Raw genomic sequence first — 17,350 nt, forward strand, 5'->3', positions numbered from 1 at the left:
TAGGAAAAGAGAATCAATGTAAGCTGTTTCCTTCACAAGAAAGTTTAGTCTCAAATATAGCCAATGAATAGAAAAAAATTTTTTTCTATTACTGTCTGATATCTATTAACAGTTTTTGAATATTGTCCTATATTGGGTTATCAGAAGATACAAACTAGAATCATAAATAAATGGTTGTCTATTTAAAATATTAAATTTGTTTGTAAAGCTCTACATCAAAGAGATGTAAACACATATACACATATATATAACAAGTTCAGGTTTTTCTAAGTTTTACTATTAGGTAACAATATAAATTTGAAGGTAGAAAAATTATACATTTTTCAATTTGAAAATTCTAAAGTATAAATAATAATAATTGAAAACTATTTTAATACAAAAATATATGCAGATTTCAATTCAAGGTATAGTTGGTTTTAAGAGAATATTTATATAAAATTCTATTACCCTTATTATATTATGAAAGTATAAACTCATTCTTCTGAGGAAACACTGGGCTCCAATGGACTAAGCACATTTATAGATATTGAAATATTCAAATTTGCAAACAGAATCAATACAAAATATGAAAACATGGAGAAAATTTAGCTCACATAAACACAATGGACTGAAAAATCTTTCTATTTCCATGAAATATATTTCCTTCATATCCATCACTAAGATATAACACACAAAAATTGCAAGGTAGCTAAAATAGTTTTTTTTCTAGTAATTTTGGAGGCTGCTTGCAGAAATGAATAGGTTGGTCTCGGCAAAAAGTATATGGGAGAAACCTCACAAAAGTAATGATTCTAAGTTTACAAGGAACTGAACAAATGGGGAAGCATCTGGATCACAACCCCAGAATAAATGAAATGATGGTGGACAATACAGCCAATGAGACTGTGAGTAACAACAATATCTATAAGTTTCTTTTGATTTAAATGATGCATAAAGAAATGTCTACACAGCCAAAGATCTTATTATGATGCTAGAGAAAGATAGTTTGGAAGAGATGGGTAACAAAGAAGGACAGCAGCACATTTTTTCCAATTAAAGACCTTTACCTCCCATTTCTATTCTGGAACTGCTGTCCTAGATTATTTGGTAACTTTGCCAATATCTTGCCTCACCCCTGGTCATCACCTTCTATGCCTGAGATCTGTCATGAGAAATTTATATCTGAAACACAGCAAATTGATTGCTCACTTTTATTGCCTCTTCCACTTCAAAACTCATGTGAGGACAAATAAATACAAATGAGGATGACTAGGAGACAAGATGAATAAACAATTTCTACAAAATCTTTGAAACCATAGAATCCATCATAGAATCCATCATAAATCAGTAGAATCAAGCAAGATACAACCCAAGTGCTTACCAAAGGGGAATTCTTTATTGTGAAGCAAAAGTCCTAAGAGACACCAAAAGTAGGCATCACTAAAATATGAGAACTGGTTAAAAGTCTTCACGGGGAGTGGTCAACTGCCAGACTCCCATCTTTACCCCAAGAAACCAAAAGACTACTCTTCTACCATAGCAAAGGAGTTGATCTCCTGGCAAATTCAAACCTGAGCAGCTAGGCCCAATTCAAGTAGGGACAGCAGAAGGGTTTGGTTTAAAAGAAGAGAGCAAAATGAGGATGTACTTAACAATCTTGCAGTCCTCAGAACCTCTTCTGCCTTACCCTCAGAACATTGGTAGCAGGTACATAGCTCCCATGCAGGAGCATGGCCATTTTCTCTAATGAATAAAATAGGTCCAAATGAACTCCAAGGAATTACCTCCTGGAGGATTACCTCTGAGAAAATAGGGACATTGCAACAAGCAGTATACTGCCCCAAAATTTCAAATAACATCCTCAGAGTGAGAAATGATGTGACATCTATAATAATAGCATAGGATTCTATGAGGAAGGGACAAAAAGAGAAGCAAAAATGAGCTCATGGGGCTAACAAACATGATCACCTAAAGTGGGAGAGTGTAGAGGTCAGGAGTTCACTTCTCTGAAAAGTCACATAATAAATATTCTAAACTTGCAGGATTCTGCCACTGCAGCACCATGACTAGATTTGGTGATATGTGATCTAAAATTTAATATATAAAATATTGCAGCACATATCTGAGAAATCATCCTAAAAATAGAATTAAAAGATAAGGAGATAGAAAATATGAAAGAAAAGTCAAAGAATTGATCCAAGAAGTCCAAAATCTACACAGTAGAATTCCAGAGAGAACAAAGAGAAGAGAGATCATTTTTTAAAGAAAAATAATGTTTTATAGAATCAAAAGACATAAGACTCCAGATTTAAAAGATCCACTGAATAACCAACAACGAAAACAGAAAAAGACACAAGTCAAAGTACATACATGTGTAATTTTCAAATACCCAAGGGAAGAAAGTATAATAAAAACTACCAGAGAGAATATAATAGATTATACTTTATAAGGTCTGGGAATCAGAATAGTGCCTGTTTCTCAAAAATAAGGTGGGTGTGAGAAGATAGTGGGGCATTGTCTCAAAGATTCTGAAAGAAAATGATTTACAGTCAAGACTTTATTTTTAATTTGTTCTAATTAGTTATACCAAACGTAGATGTCCTTCAACAGATGAATGGATAAAGAAAATGTAATATATATATATATACACACACACACAGTGGAATGGAACTCAGCCTTAAAGAAGAATGAAATTATGGCATTGGCAGTTAAATGCATGCAGCTGAAGAATATCATGCTAGGCAAAATAAGCCAATCCCAAAAACCAAAGGCTGAATGTTTTCTCAGATATGTGCGCCAAATGCTAATTCACAATAAGTAGGGATTAGGGAAAAAATAGAGGTACTCTGGGTTAGGCAGAGGGGTGAAGAGGGAAGGAGTATGGGGATAGGAAGGATAGGAGAATAAATTGGACATTATTAACCTATGTACATATGTGATTACAGTCCAGACTTTTAAGTGCAATAATCTATCAATCAGTACTGATAAACTAAAAAAAAAAAAAAAATTCAGATAAAAATTTTTTTATCTCACATACATATTTCTTAGTGATCTATTAATAGGGATGGTTCAACAAATTGAGTAATAACTAAGCAAAGGGATAGATCTTATACAGAAACTAAAGATGCCATACTGAAGTGTGGGGAAGGGAAGTACTTGGGTAACAGCTATGATTGGCTATTAGAGCAGAAAAGTTAAGGGCTTCAAGGGGAGAGGATTATCTGGATTACCTAAGCATCTGGGAAATTTAGGCAGTTGACAAATCTATTAAAATACTGAGATAAACAACTAGCATCAGGTACCAAATTATGTGATTTTAAAAAACTATGCAAATGTAAATGAGGAAGAGAAAGAGAAAATAGGGACAACTCTAAATAGTCAGAAAAATGAAACTTGAATGAAAATGGAAACATAATCCAGTACCCCAGCTGACCCATCAGCATCATTGCTTACAGTCTTCATGAAGACTTTTTATTCAATTTTGTAAAATTAATGGTTCTTTTTAGTTATACATAACAGCAGAATCCATTTTGATATAATTATATAAGCATGAAATATATCAAATATATCTTATTCTAGTTAGAGTTCCATTCTTATGGATGTACATGGTGGTGGGATTTACTGTGTTGTTTTCATATAGTACATGGAAAAATTATATCAAATTCATTTCACTGTCTTTCCTTTGCTTATCTTCCCTCCCTTCCCTCCATTCCTCATTGTCTAATCTATTCTCCCTATTGTGGGTTAGCTTCCACATATCGGAGAAAATATTTGACCTTTGGTTTTTTGGGACTGGCTTACTTCACTCAGAATTATAATCTCCAGATCCATCCATTTGCTGGCAAATGTCATAAAGTCATTCTTCTTTATGGCTGAGTAATATTCCATTGTGTATATATACCACATTTTCTTTATCCATTCATCTGTTTTCTACTGTTAATGTATTTAATACTGTATTAATAATAACATATAAACATGGGAATCAAGGGTAGTGTATTATAACATGAAGAAATTAAAATATTAATAAAATTCAAAAATATTATGAGAAGTAAGTAGTAGCTAAAATAAGACTGGCTCTGAAAAGAGTAATTGGTGAAGAAGCTGGGAAAGAACAAGGATGGATGTTTTCTCACAAGCTTTTTCTTCTTTTTCTTCTATGTGTTTCTTAAACTGTGTGTAAAATTCAGTTTTCTATGAATCCCTTAATATTTTCTATCAAATATCGCTATCAAATAGCAATACCCTGAGAAAGCTGATACTTAAGCTATCATCAGTTAACACATTAAGGTTCATTTGTTGATAAGAGGAAAAATGTCCAAAAGAACTGGGTCATCACAGGTACCTGGAAATAGACTATTGGAAATGAAAGAAAATCAGCGAGGGAGAGGTAAGAAGGTACTTAGCAGGGGGAAGTTTCTCTTTTTATTTTATGAGTGAATCTCCTGTTTGAATATTGGGCTTATTATATGAGGATGAGATGTAACTGAGAAGCCTGCAATAGTCATTGAGTGGGTGGGTCACATCTGATGGAGCAAATAGTCCTGGTACCCTAACAAGAAAACTGAATCTAAGAAAGTCAATCTTGTGCAATACTCAGAGTAATGTTTTTATTCTTTAGTTTCTTTGTATTATCTTCTAAGTTTATTTAAATTTTTTTTAAATGTCCTAAAATGGTGTTTAAACGTTCAATTGTTTTGTTTGTTCCAACGAGAGAATATCTTCTTTACTTTGGGGATGAAATGTTGGAGGGGGAGCAGTGGAATCCTGAAGTCACCATAAAGGTGTTGGTAGTTGTGACATAAAAAGAAATAGATATTTCCGCCCCTAGTTTCTAGAAGAGTCCCCCGCACTCTTATAATTTCCTGAGTGACAGGGCTGCTGGGAGCATTTTTTGTGCTAGTGAGATAACACTTTGTGGGCTCTTGGACAAATTCAGGATGAGGACTTGTCACCAGAAAGATCAAACCATGATAGAAGCCTGGAACTTCCAACTCAAACCACATCGTCTGGGTAGGAAGAAGAGCTGAAGAATGAGTTAATAAGCAATCAAATCTACATGATCAAGCCTCCATAAAAATCCCTCAAGTATAGGGTTTGGAGAACTTCCAGGATGGTAAACATAATCATGTGATAGCAATATGGCACATCCCAGTTCCTTGGAGACAGACACTCTTACACTTGGGACCATTCTGGACCTCACCCTATTTCTCTTCCTCTGGTTGTTCGCACATATACTTTATCATATACTTTAAAATAAACTTGTAAACATAAGTAAATTTTTCTCTCTCTTCTGTAAGTCATCATGGCCAATTATCAACAAGAGTGGGGGGTCCTATCCCCAATCGGTAGCAAAGTCAGAGAGATAAGAAGGTACTTGGCAGGGGGACAGTTTCTCTTTTTATTTTATGAGTGAATCTCCTATTTAAACATTAGGCACTACTTCAGTTGGTATCTGAAGTGAGGGGCAATTTCATGGAACTGAGGCCATAACCTGTGTTGTCTGCACTGATTCCAGGTCCTACTTCACTACCTCAGTTGAAGAACACCCCATTGAGATCCAAAGAGCTGGAACACTGGTTAGTGGGGCAGGGCAGGGCAGGGGGAGTGGACGGGACAAAGTAAGAAACTCATGTTAAAAGTGAAGTGAAGTGAGGCATTTCACAATGCCTCTTTAGTGGTGAGAAATAAAAATATCAAAGGAAGATTACATCATGTGAGTTGCTTCCTACTTGCTTACAACTATCAAGTCCTCAGAAAGGGATTCTCTAATGATCCTATCGAACTGTCATTACCCTTATCCTTGTTATTATTCTTCATAGTTCTTATCGCTCATCAGCATTTTCGTGTGTACCTGTTTATTCTTACTATCTGATCAGATAGAATGCAAGTTCTCTGGTGGTAGACATTTGTCTTATTCACTATTGTATTCCCAACACCAAGCAGTATGAGACCTTAATACATATTCATCGAGCAAATAAATGAATTCTCAACCTAGTAACAGAAAAATAAGTTTTATTTTTATTAAGGACTTGTAGTATTTACTGCCAGGGACACTCAATTTGTGTTTGGATCACAATTTTGCCACATGGGGGCTCTGCTGTTAGCCACAAAAATCTCTCAAGCATTCCCCCACATTCTTCAGAGAACTTTTAAATCTGGAGATAGCCACAGCTACCAAATATTAACAAAACAAAGAAGGATTCTTTAGCTCAGCTTAAATGAGGCTCCATGCAGGTTGATATATTTTAGTTTAGTATAACAATCCATAGGGTCCTTTTCTGTGCTACTACATTGCAGACCTATGCAGGGTTTCTTACATCTCAGAATGTTAGTATCTCTTAAGTATGTCGTCTAAATGTTTTTAAAATCAAACATCTTGTTTTAGAAACAAAAATAGAACTACCCTATGGAATATATTCTTCTTTATCAAAATCAAGATTTCTATTATCTTTCCCCACCTGGTGGCTGGGGAATTTAATTCTTAATGCTGATATACTTGCCAGGAAGTCAAATTTTAAAATATACTTTTATAGCTAGTCAAAAGAATCAAATGCAATGATTTAAACATACAATGCAAATTTTTATTCAAAAATTCTCAATTTCAAAATATATGTGAGATGAATATAACAGAATGTTTATAACTACTATGTCTTTTAAACAACATTGACTTTACATTCAAAATACAGCCATTCACACAAAGTAAAACCAAATATTAAGTTATGAATTTGGTTAAGAGGTTTTCACAGTTACTCTGAAACTCCTTTGTTCTACTGTGAGAAATGATAAGAAATTTCGAAATATATATAGGACTATAAATTTTACAGTGTGACTCTGGTGCCACATGTTCTTTTATGGAATTTGTTCTAAATGAAAAGCTGGAAAACTGATTTCTCTCAATATAAACGACTACAAATGAATTGTAATTGCTGTTCTCTTGATAGGAATTTTTTTGGGCCCCTGTTGCAAGAACATCTCTATATCAATGCACAAATTAACAGATTCATTTAGCAATGAACAACATCAAATAATTTTTGCTTTTGCTGGCTATAGGCAAAAAGTCAAGTGTGATAGGAAGTAAAGAACAGAAATTCTAGTAATAAAAATTTTAAAACAACATTGATTCATGGCACCTTATTAATTCATGTTCCCAAACTTGCCATTTGACCCATCACTGAATTCCCTTTGTTATGGTTTGGATACGAAGTGTCCCCACAAAACTTATGTTAATACAGGAATATTCAGAGGAGAAGTGATTAGATTATGAAAACTATAACCTAATGAGTGTGTTAATCCAGTTGATAAGTTAATAATTTACATGGATTACTAGATGCACTGTAGACAGGTTGGGGGCAGTTGGAGGAAGTAGGTCATTGGCAGCATGCCCTTAGGGATTATATTTTGTCCCTGGCTCCCCAGGTATGCTCCTGCTCTCTCTTTCACTCACTCTCTGGCTTCCTCACTCTCTGGCTGTCTCTCTGCTTCCTGGCTGCCATGAACTGACAGCTTTCCTGTGCCACACCCTGTGCCATGATGTTCCTCCTCACCTCCAGACCAGAGGAATGGAGTTGGTTGACCATGGATTGATGGACTGAACCTCAGAAAATATGAGTCCAAAATAAAATTTTTCTCCTCTAAGTCGCTCATGTCACATATTTTGGTGACAGTGACCTAAAGCTGACTAACCCTGTTAGTATAAGTGACACGAAATAGAAATACATATTTTCTTCCAAGCTCTAAGTCCCATTTTACTCAAAAATTCTTCAAATCGCAAATGATTACCTGGAGCAAATGGATGCCCCAAGTATCCATTTGGGCTGGATATTCTGCCTACTTGAATGAATGGACTCTTGCTCAACATACATGCCATTAAAATTGACTCTTTGCAAGTTAAATGATATGATAGACAAACAACCAAATGCAGAACCTGGAACAAGCTATAGTTTAAATAACCTAGTATCTCAAAAAAAAATCAATACCATTAAAAAACAAAAAGAGATGCATGGGTTTTGTTTACGTCTTGATTTAAACAAACCAACTTTAAGGACTTATTTTTAATTTTGTTAGGTACAACAATGCTAGGTGGTCAAATATATAAAACTTTATTGTTGAGAAATGCATACTGATACAAAGATTTATTTTTTTTAGATACTGTAGAAAAAATACAGCATGTGCATGTATCCGGAAAGGGGTATGAAGGGAAAGTTGAAGCAAAATTAGCAAAATATTGGTAACAGTTGAATTTTATGTTTTTATACTGTTCTTTCTACTTCTGTTTATGTTTCTAAATTTCTACTAAAGAATGAAAAAGAAAGAAATAATTTTACATGAATTCCATTTTGCAGATGAATACACTGAGACCCTGAGAAGTTTGGCTAGCATCAGTTACAAATTCTAAAACATTAATTCAATATTAAATAAGTTGAATTATAATATTCAATAATTGAATTATAACATTCAATAAGCAATATATTTTTAAATTATTGTAGAAAGTTATTTTGTATTCACCAAACTTTCTAGAATGATTAGTTCAGGTTTTCTGATATCTAAGCCAAGGATGGTGGTGTATACCTATAATCCCAGTGACTCAGGAGGATGAGGCAGGAAGATAACAAGTTCATTGCCAGCAACAGCAATTTAGCAAGATCCTGTCTCAAAATTAAAAAAAAAAAAAAATTAAAATGGACTGGGGATGTAGCTCAGTGCTAAAGTATCTCTGGGTTTAATCCCCAGTACCAATACAATCAAACAAACAAGCAAAAAAGAGAAAACAAATTTTCTCATATCTAGTCACTACATAATTTTTCAGTTTCTAATTTTTAATCAAAGTTTTTAGTTTCATTGTCTTCTAAGGCTTTTTGCAAAGATGTTACCCCTGTCCTAAGCCATCTGAACAGAAACTCTTGTTGCTATTATGTAGGGCTAATTTTGCTAATAGTTTTATCACTTTCCAAAAAAAAAATTTTAATATTTAAAATGATGTCATAATGTTTTGAGGCCTCAAAAGATATTTTCAAAAAATTAAAGTCTCATAAAATTGAATAACAGTAAGAGCCAAATCCAAAAATAAATTCAAATATGTTGAACTCATAATCTTATTTTCAAAACCTGACCCATGAAAACATTGTTTTTGCTAGCCTTCCAGTTGCTTAGCCCATAAAACTAGGAGTAATCTTTAATTTCTCTCTTTATCTCATATCTTCACTTCTAGTCCTTTAGAAAAATTCTATTAAATTTATCTAGATATATCCAGAATCTAATCACATCTTACCACTTTCACTGCTACCACACTGATCCAAGTACCACTCTCTCTTTTGGATTGGAACAATGGCCTCCTACTGGTCTCCCTAAATCTGTCTGCTCTTGCCTCTTCTTTAAGTCTATTACAATAACAGCAAAAGTGATTATCTTAATCAATTTGGACTGATATCACAAAAATACTATTTACTGGGTGGTTTAAACAATAATCAATTATTTATCACAGTTACAGAAACAGAGACTGGAAAGTCCAAGATCAAGGTGTGGGAAGATCCAGTGTCCAGAGACCAAGCCTGATTTCTAGCTTGCAGTAGGCTGTCCTCTCCTTTATCCTCACATGGCCAAAAGCAGAGAGAGAGAAAGCACACTCTTTCTCATCTTTATGATCCCACTAATCCCATCATGAGGGTTCCAGCCTCATGACCTGACTAACTCACAAAGGCTGTATCTTTAAATACCATCACACTGGAAACTGGGGCTTTAATATATGAATTTGGGAAGGATGAAAGTATTAAATTCATAGCAGGGATCCTTTTAATACATAAACTTGATTACATCTTTATGCTGCACAAAATCTCAAATTGCTTCCCCATTTTCTCTGGAATAAAGTCAATATTCTTACAATGGCATAAAAAGCCTTCATGACCTGATACCTAGGATCTCTCTGACTTCATCTCTTTTGCTTGCTCTCTCCAGTCTAGACTCACTAGCCTTCTTGTCATTAATTGAACAGATGATCTGTTTACACCTTAGGGGCTCTGCATAGCCACTCCATATAAGATAGATAGATAGATAGATAGATAGATAGAGATATATAGATATAGATATATAGATATATAGATAAAATTTAGTCTAATTTAATTATATATATATAATTTAATCTAAAAATCTCAAGCATATCTCCTCCTTCAAGAGTTTGCATAAGTCACTTTCTTTTTTTTTTTTTTTTTTTTTTGGCAGTGCTGGGGATTAGAACCCAGGACCTTATGCTTACAAATCAAGCACTCTACCAACTGAGCTATATCCCCAGCCCTCTTAAGTCACTTTCTTAATGGAGCTATTTAGAAATATACCCTCCTCATTCTTATACTCCCAATCTAATTATTTTCCCCTCATGGTATATTCTTCTCATTAATATACTATTTGATTATCTTTATTGTATATCTTACTCATTTAGAATGTCAGTTTTACAAAGATATAGAACTTAATTTTATTTATTTATTTGTTCCTCTGGGGATCAGAATGCTAGGATGTACCACTGAGCTACATCCCCAATCCAGCATAGAGCTTATTTTGTACACTGATGTATTTCAAAAGTTTGGAAGAGTATCCAGTATATAATGGGTGTTTAAATTAGATATTCATTAAATAAATGTAATCTCTGAGGCCAGCTGCTCTGAAGATATCAGTACATCCTATTCTGATATCATTTTTTTAACTTTATATTTGGCTATTTGGTTTCACATTAATTAAAATTTAGCATTATATACATACTTAGACTTATCCAATCTAAATGAAATATATTTAGCAATTTGAAATAGTACTACAAGTGCAATAAAAATGTGTTTAGATAGATGATACCATTTTTTAAATTGTTTTGTTTTTAATTTTTTGAGACAGAGTCTTGCTAAATTGCTGAGATTGGCCTCAAACTTGTGAACCTTCTGCATTAAACTCCTGAGTAGCTGGGATTATAAGTGTGCAGTAATACTTGAGATTGAACCAGGGGTACTTAACTAATGAGTCACATCCCCAGCCATTTTTTATATTTTATTTAGAGATAGTGTCTTGTTGAGTTGCTTAGGACCTCTCTAAGTTGCTGAGGCTGGCTGTGAATCCAAGATCCTCCTGCCTCAGCCTCTCGAGTCACTGGGGTTATAGGTGTGAGCCACTACCAGCCCACTGCATCTAGGTTTGATGCTATGTTTTATAATTGTATAAATCATTAAGGCCCTAGATTTACTGGGGAAATTTAACTTGTCAGGTAGTTTATGGCTTTGCTCTATATGTGGTGTTAAGTGTAAAAGAAGTTGTTAAATACATAGTAAAATTTTGCTTCTGTTGAAAGGCAAGACAGAAATAATCAGCTTACTGTAGTCAACATAGTAAAAGTAAAATAAACTTTAAAAAAACATTCTGGAAAATTACTTAACTCTTTTAGAACATAAGTTATTTTGGGTTAGATTTTTTCTTTCTTTTTTTAGAGAGTAGTTTAGATCTTTGGAGCAATTTCTGCCACCTTAAATATTTAGTATGATTTAGAATTGTGTCATTTTTTTAAATTTCTCTACTAGCCTCATTGGTAATCTCTTTGGGCATTTTGTTAGCTTGAACCTGGACAGACCTGGTGAGTCTGATGCTGACTTAAGCGCTAGTACCAAGGCAGGGGTCACACAGAGTGTCTAGAGGCCAACCTAATCCAAGAATGGCTACTGATTACTCTTGAGACAGTTCAATATTAAGGCAATATCAATTACAAGAACAAAAGGGTGAGTCTGAAGTCAGAAGAACTATGGAACAAGATAAGATTAGGAGCCAACGTACCAGACAAATGCCTGAAAAGAGCAAGGTGTGTAAGACAATAGAGAATGTTATTTACCATAAGTAATTCAAGAAGGTTTGTCTCAGGAAAAGCAAAATAAGAGAGATACATTCTTAGGGTCCCCTCTGTACTCTTGCCAGTAGAAGAGAGGTACAATAGACAATAAGTACAATGTTGATGGGTCCTCCAGCCATCCTAGCATGGCCCTTAGCAGCTATTAGACAATACAGATTGATGTATCAGGGACTGCTTCACATTGAGAAGCAAGGAAAGTGAGGAGAAAAATTAGTCTTTCAAGTAACCAAAATATTACAGAGAACTTATAAATAAATATGATTTCCTTTAGTCTTTTCTGAGAGAAATAAGTTGTGAAGTCCTGTTTGGGAGTTAGATGATAGCGGCTCACCATTACCTTTCTGTACTCTGCCAGAGAATAGTCAAAGGCTTATTTTTTGTTTCCATAAAATTTATGGTTTAACTACAAAGATATGTCTTCAAGGAAAGTGAACATCACCTGCTAATCTTCTAAGTTTAACCACTTTAGAGTTTCTTGACTTACATACACATCTTTTAAGAATACTTTCTCCAAAACTGATACCACTTTCACCAGTGAAGGAAATCTACTGGGCTCAGTAACATATATATAAGATTAATATTACATAACTAATTTAAAGTACATCTCTTGAACTTGGGAACTTCCTCCCAATTAAAAAGTACAAATTTGATAAATATCTATTGAACATCTATAATGTACCAAGTGCTGTTGTAGGTATTAAGAGAAATTGAAGTAGAAAAGGTATTTTTGTCCCCATAGTACCTACATCTGAGTATCCCTTAAAGATTGTTGATAAAAAAAAAAAAAAACCCTCTTCCATTCTCCTTAATCAGAATCTTAAGGAACATATTGGGAAATCTGTTTCAACAAACTCTCTGGGTGCTTTAGATGCATTTGCAACATAATATCAGGAGAAACTACTGCCCTATTCCTAGCCTACTACCTGAGGAATTGCAGTTTTCATTGGCTTACATCAATAGAACCCCTTTTGATTATCATGACTACCCTTTATCAAACTTCTCATCCTTGGAGAATACAAAAGCTCCCCTAATTGGCTCTCAGTCATTTCCCCTAAAAGAAACTAACAAAGCAAACTTTTTAATAAAATACCATTTATTTTTAACCAAAATGGATATCACTATGGAACAGAGATGTTAAACCTGTTCTCTTTTGGAGTAGAGAAGTTTCAAACATTAATTATTACTTAAGATCTTTAGAACCAAAAGATTCACTTTAACAATATGGTTGAGATGTCAGAGACAAAGGTAATTTCCTCATCAAATGCAAAACACTGATTCTTAGAAATCTATTGTATACAATATAAACAGTGCTTCCTAAAGTAGTTCTTCGTGAGTTGATGACTGTCAGTATAAATGATATGTAATACTAAACAAAGTGCAATGCCAAAAAATATAATAAGGTTGATATTTTTAAAAATAGGTATCACAGGATTTTTATGTGCTTATACTCTGTTCTAAGTACTGTACAGATATTTATGTGACTTAATCCTCAAAACATGTCTATGAATTGTGATTTGGTTATCATGCCCATTTTACAAATGAAAAAACGGAGGCATTGAGAAAATAAATAGCCTATTTAGGTTTATATAGCTGGAAAACTGTAACCAGGACTAGAATCTTAGTGCCAAAATCTGTATTCTTAATTAATCAATAGGCTAACGTGTTTCTCCTTAGTTTTTATAATACTTCATTAGGAACTTCAGACCAAAGAAGTTTATATAGTCCTTTCTAGGAAACAAGAATTTATTGATTAAAATTTCCCTGCCCCAATCATTTATTCTGTCTTTATTTTCACTTGATTCATGTTTTACAATGACAATAACAATATCAATGAACAGGATCATCTAGGGGTTAGCGAACCAAGCATAAGATTGCATAAAACTAACTTGATTCTAAATCTCAGCTGTACCATTTGCTTGCCTTAAGGCCTTGAGCAAGTGACTTCTTCCAGTCCCAATTTCTTCACCTTCCAAATGGAGGTTATAATGAGACCCACATCATACAATTGTTTAAAAAATAAATAAATGGTCCATGTAAAACACTTAGAATGCATTCAATAAATATTATTATTGTAATAAATAGCATCAATAAACTATGAACCAAATGATGTCCTGATTCTTATACTAGTAATAAATAAACATGGTTCATTTTTCTTCTAATTAAAAAAAAAAAAAAAAAAAAAACACAGCGACAAAAACAGTAAACCAAACCATAAGTCATTAAACCAATTATACCTTTTGTCGGAAAAACCAGAAAGGCCATTGGATCCATTTATTCATATGTTTTTAGTCATCTCCTCTGTTCAAAAATGCTTGTGTTCTATGTGTTCTAGCATTCTGAGACACCTTGCATAACATAATCAATGTGACTCCAAGAGGTCAAGTGGGCATGCAGTTAATGCTGCTCTGTGAAAAGCTCAATAATTCATTTTATAAATTTCAATTCAAAGCCTACGTTGAGGTTAAGAAAAATTGACATTCGGTCTGTGAACTTAATGTCAAGCTCCAGAAAAACTCTGGGCTGCACATGTTAGTGATTAAACAGACGCAGACAATAAAGACGTTGCCAAATTGTAAAACAAGACTTGGAAATCACAGAAAATGTTGCTAGTTATTGATTATGGTGACCATTCAGTTCTTATTGAGCCACCCAAAAGAATCATTCATTTTCCAGCAGAGAGCCTGCTCATTTGCAAGATAAAAGAGAGACATTTCTGCACATGCCCATAATGTTCTTCACCACTGGGGGCAGCTTTACATAAGACTGCATTCACTGAAACCAAAGCAACAGTCCGGGCAGCTTTCAGAATGACAGTCTGCAGAAGTGAGCTGAGCGTGTGCGCTGTACGGGGCTCTCCTGCCTTCTGGGCTCCATCGCAGCTCTGTGGCTGAACTGGGTGCTCACCACGGGAACTGCTGGGCTATGGAATACAGATGTGGCAGCTCAGGTAGCCCCACGTTGCCTGGAGGAATACATCAAGCTTTCTGATAAGAAGAAATTGTAGGAGCCAGTTTTGTAAAACCCCCCCTCAGAGAAAAAAAAAAAAAAAACTGTAAAGATGCAAAAACGTAATATCCATGAAGATCCTATTACCTAGGAAGATTTTGATGTTTTGCTGCGAATGCGGTGTTGGGATTTATTTGTTCTTGGAGTGTTCTGCGTGGCTGGCAAAGAATTATGTTCCAAAATCGGTCCATCTCCCAAGGGGTCCAATTTTTCTTCCTGGGTGTCAGCGAGCCCTGACTCACTACAGTGCAGCTGACAGGGGCTGTCATGCAAGTGGCCCCCTAAGCCAAAGCAAAAGACCTAAGGACGACCTTTGAACAATACAAAGGATGGGTATGTTTTGTCATTTTTCTTCTTTCCTTCTTAAAAAAAAAAAAAATCCTCTAGTCTATGTAATAATTCTGCCTTAATTATTTTAGAGATTACCTTATTCTGCTCTAAGGCTATAAATTCAATTGCTTAGTGGACACGTTTTCTTGTTTAACTATTTAAAACAAAAAACACAATCTCTTTAAATTGCAAAGAGATGATATTTAATGTTAAATGTTGTTATCTAGATGTGAATTTCTGAAAATGAAAATACATGCCTATTTTTTGCTTGATTAAAAAAATGAATTCTTTTTTGGGGGGATAACTTTTCTAAGTTGTTTTTATTTCCAGGTTTCAATGTAATTAGGCTACTGAGCGGATCAGCTGTAGCACTGGTTATAGCCCCCACTGTCTTACTGACAATGCTTTCTTCTGCTGAACGAGGATGCCCTAAGGGCTGTAGGTGTGAAGGCAAAATGGTATATTGTGAATCTCAGAAATTACAGGAGATACCCTCAAGTATATCTGCTGGTTGCTTAGGTTTGTCCCTTCGCTATAACAGCCTTCAAAAACTTAAGTATAATCAATTTAAAGGGCTTAACCAGCTCACCTGGCTATACCTTGACCATAACCATATCAGCAATATTGACGAGAATGCTTTTAATGGAATACGCAGACTCAAAGAGTTGATACTAAGTTCCAATAGAATCTCCTATTTTCTTAACAATACCTTCAGACCTGTGACCAATTTACGGAACTTGGATCTGTCCTATAATCAACTGCATTCTCTGGGATCTGAACAGTTTCGAGGCTTGCGGAAGCTGCTCAGTTTACACTTAAGATCTAACTCCCTGAGAACCATCCCTGTGCGAATATTCCAGGACTGCCGCAACCTGGAACTTTTGGACCTGGGATATAACAGGATCCGAAGTTTAGCCAGAAATGTCTTTGCTGGCATGATCAGACTCAAAGAACTTCACCTGGAGCACAATCAATTTTCCAAGCTCAACCTGGCCCTTTTCCCAAGGTTGGTGAGCCTTCAGAACCTTTATTTGCAATGGAATAAAATCAGTGTCATAGGACAGACCATGTCCTGGACCTGGAGCTCATTACAAAGGCTTGATCTGTCAGGCAATGAGATCGAAGCTTTCAGTGGACCTAGTGTTTTCCAGTGTGTCCCAAATCTGCAGCGCCTCAACCTGGATTCCAACAAGCTCACATTTATTGGTCAAGAGATTTTGGATTCTTGGATATCCCTCAATGACATCAGTCTTGCCGGGAATATATGGGAATGCAGCAGAAACATTTGTTCCCTGGTAAACTGGCTGAAAAGTTTTAAAGGTCTGAGGGAGAATACAATAATCTGTGCCAGTCCCAAAGAACTGCAAGGAGTAAACGTGATCGATGCAGTGAAGAACTACAGCATCTGTGGCAAAAGCACCACAGAGAGGTTTGATCTGGCCAGGGCTCTCCCCAAACCAACGTTTAAGCCCAAGCTCCCCAGGCCGAAGCATGAGAGCAAGCCCCCTCTGCCTCCCACGGTGGGAGCGACAGAGCCCGGCCCAGAGACCGATGCTGACACGGAGCACATCTCTTTCCATAAGATCATCGCAGGGAGCGTGGCCCTTTTCCTGTCCGTGCTCGTCATCCTGCTCGTTATCTACGTGTCATGGAAGCGGTACCCTGCAAGCATGAAACAGCTGCAGCAGCGCTCCCTCATGCGAAGGCACAGGAAAAAGAAAAGGCAGTCACTAAAGCAAATGACTCCCAGCACCCAGGAATTTTATGTAGATTATAAACCCACCAACACGGAGACCAGCGAGATGCTGCTGAACGGGACGGGACCCTGCACCTATAACAAATCAGGCTCCAGGGAGTGTGAGGTATGAACCATTGTGATAAAAAGCGCTCTTAAAAGCTGGGAAATAAGTGGTGCTTTATTGAACTCCGGTGACTACATAAAGGGAACACGGTGCCCCCCTCCCCGTCCCTCTCCCTCTCACTGTGCTGGCAAGGTCCTTCCCTGTCCTGAGTGCATTCATAATACTGGTCATTTTCCTCTCATACATAATCAACCCATTGAAATTTAAATACCACAATCAATGTGAAGCTTGAACTCTGGTTTAATATAATGCCTATTGTATAAGACCCTTTATTGATTCCATTAACTTTGCATTTGTTTTA

At 35.5% G+C, this 17,350-nt stretch overlaps 2 protein-coding genes across 5 annotated transcripts in view; one reads left to right on the forward strand and one right to left on the reverse strand.

Annotated features, from left to right (window-relative positions):
• Ctnna3 (catenin alpha 3) overlaps positions 1-17,350 on the reverse strand; it is a 1,721,400-nt gene that overhangs the window by 965,179 nt on the left and 738,871 nt on the right. The gene's annotated exons all lie outside the window — the stretch shown is intronic.
• Positions 14,650-17,350, forward strand: part of Lrrtm3 (leucine rich repeat transmembrane neuronal 3) — a 170,697-nt gene continuing 167,996 nt past the window's right edge. Inside the window, exons 1-2 of the mRNA XM_047553948.1 lie at positions 14,650-15,190; positions 15,518-17,049. Coding sequence (XP_047409904.1) covers positions 15,187-15,190; positions 15,518-17,049 — 1,536 coding nt within the window. The 5' untranslated portion in view covers positions 14,650-15,186. The remainder of the gene's footprint in view (positions 15,191-15,517; positions 17,050-17,350) is intronic.

Source organism: Sciurus carolinensis, chromosome 5, assembly GCF_902686445.1.
Source record: "Sciurus carolinensis chromosome 5, mSciCar1.2, whole genome shotgun sequence".
NCBI lineage: Eukaryota > Metazoa > Chordata > Mammalia > Rodentia > Sciuridae > Sciurus > Sciurus carolinensis.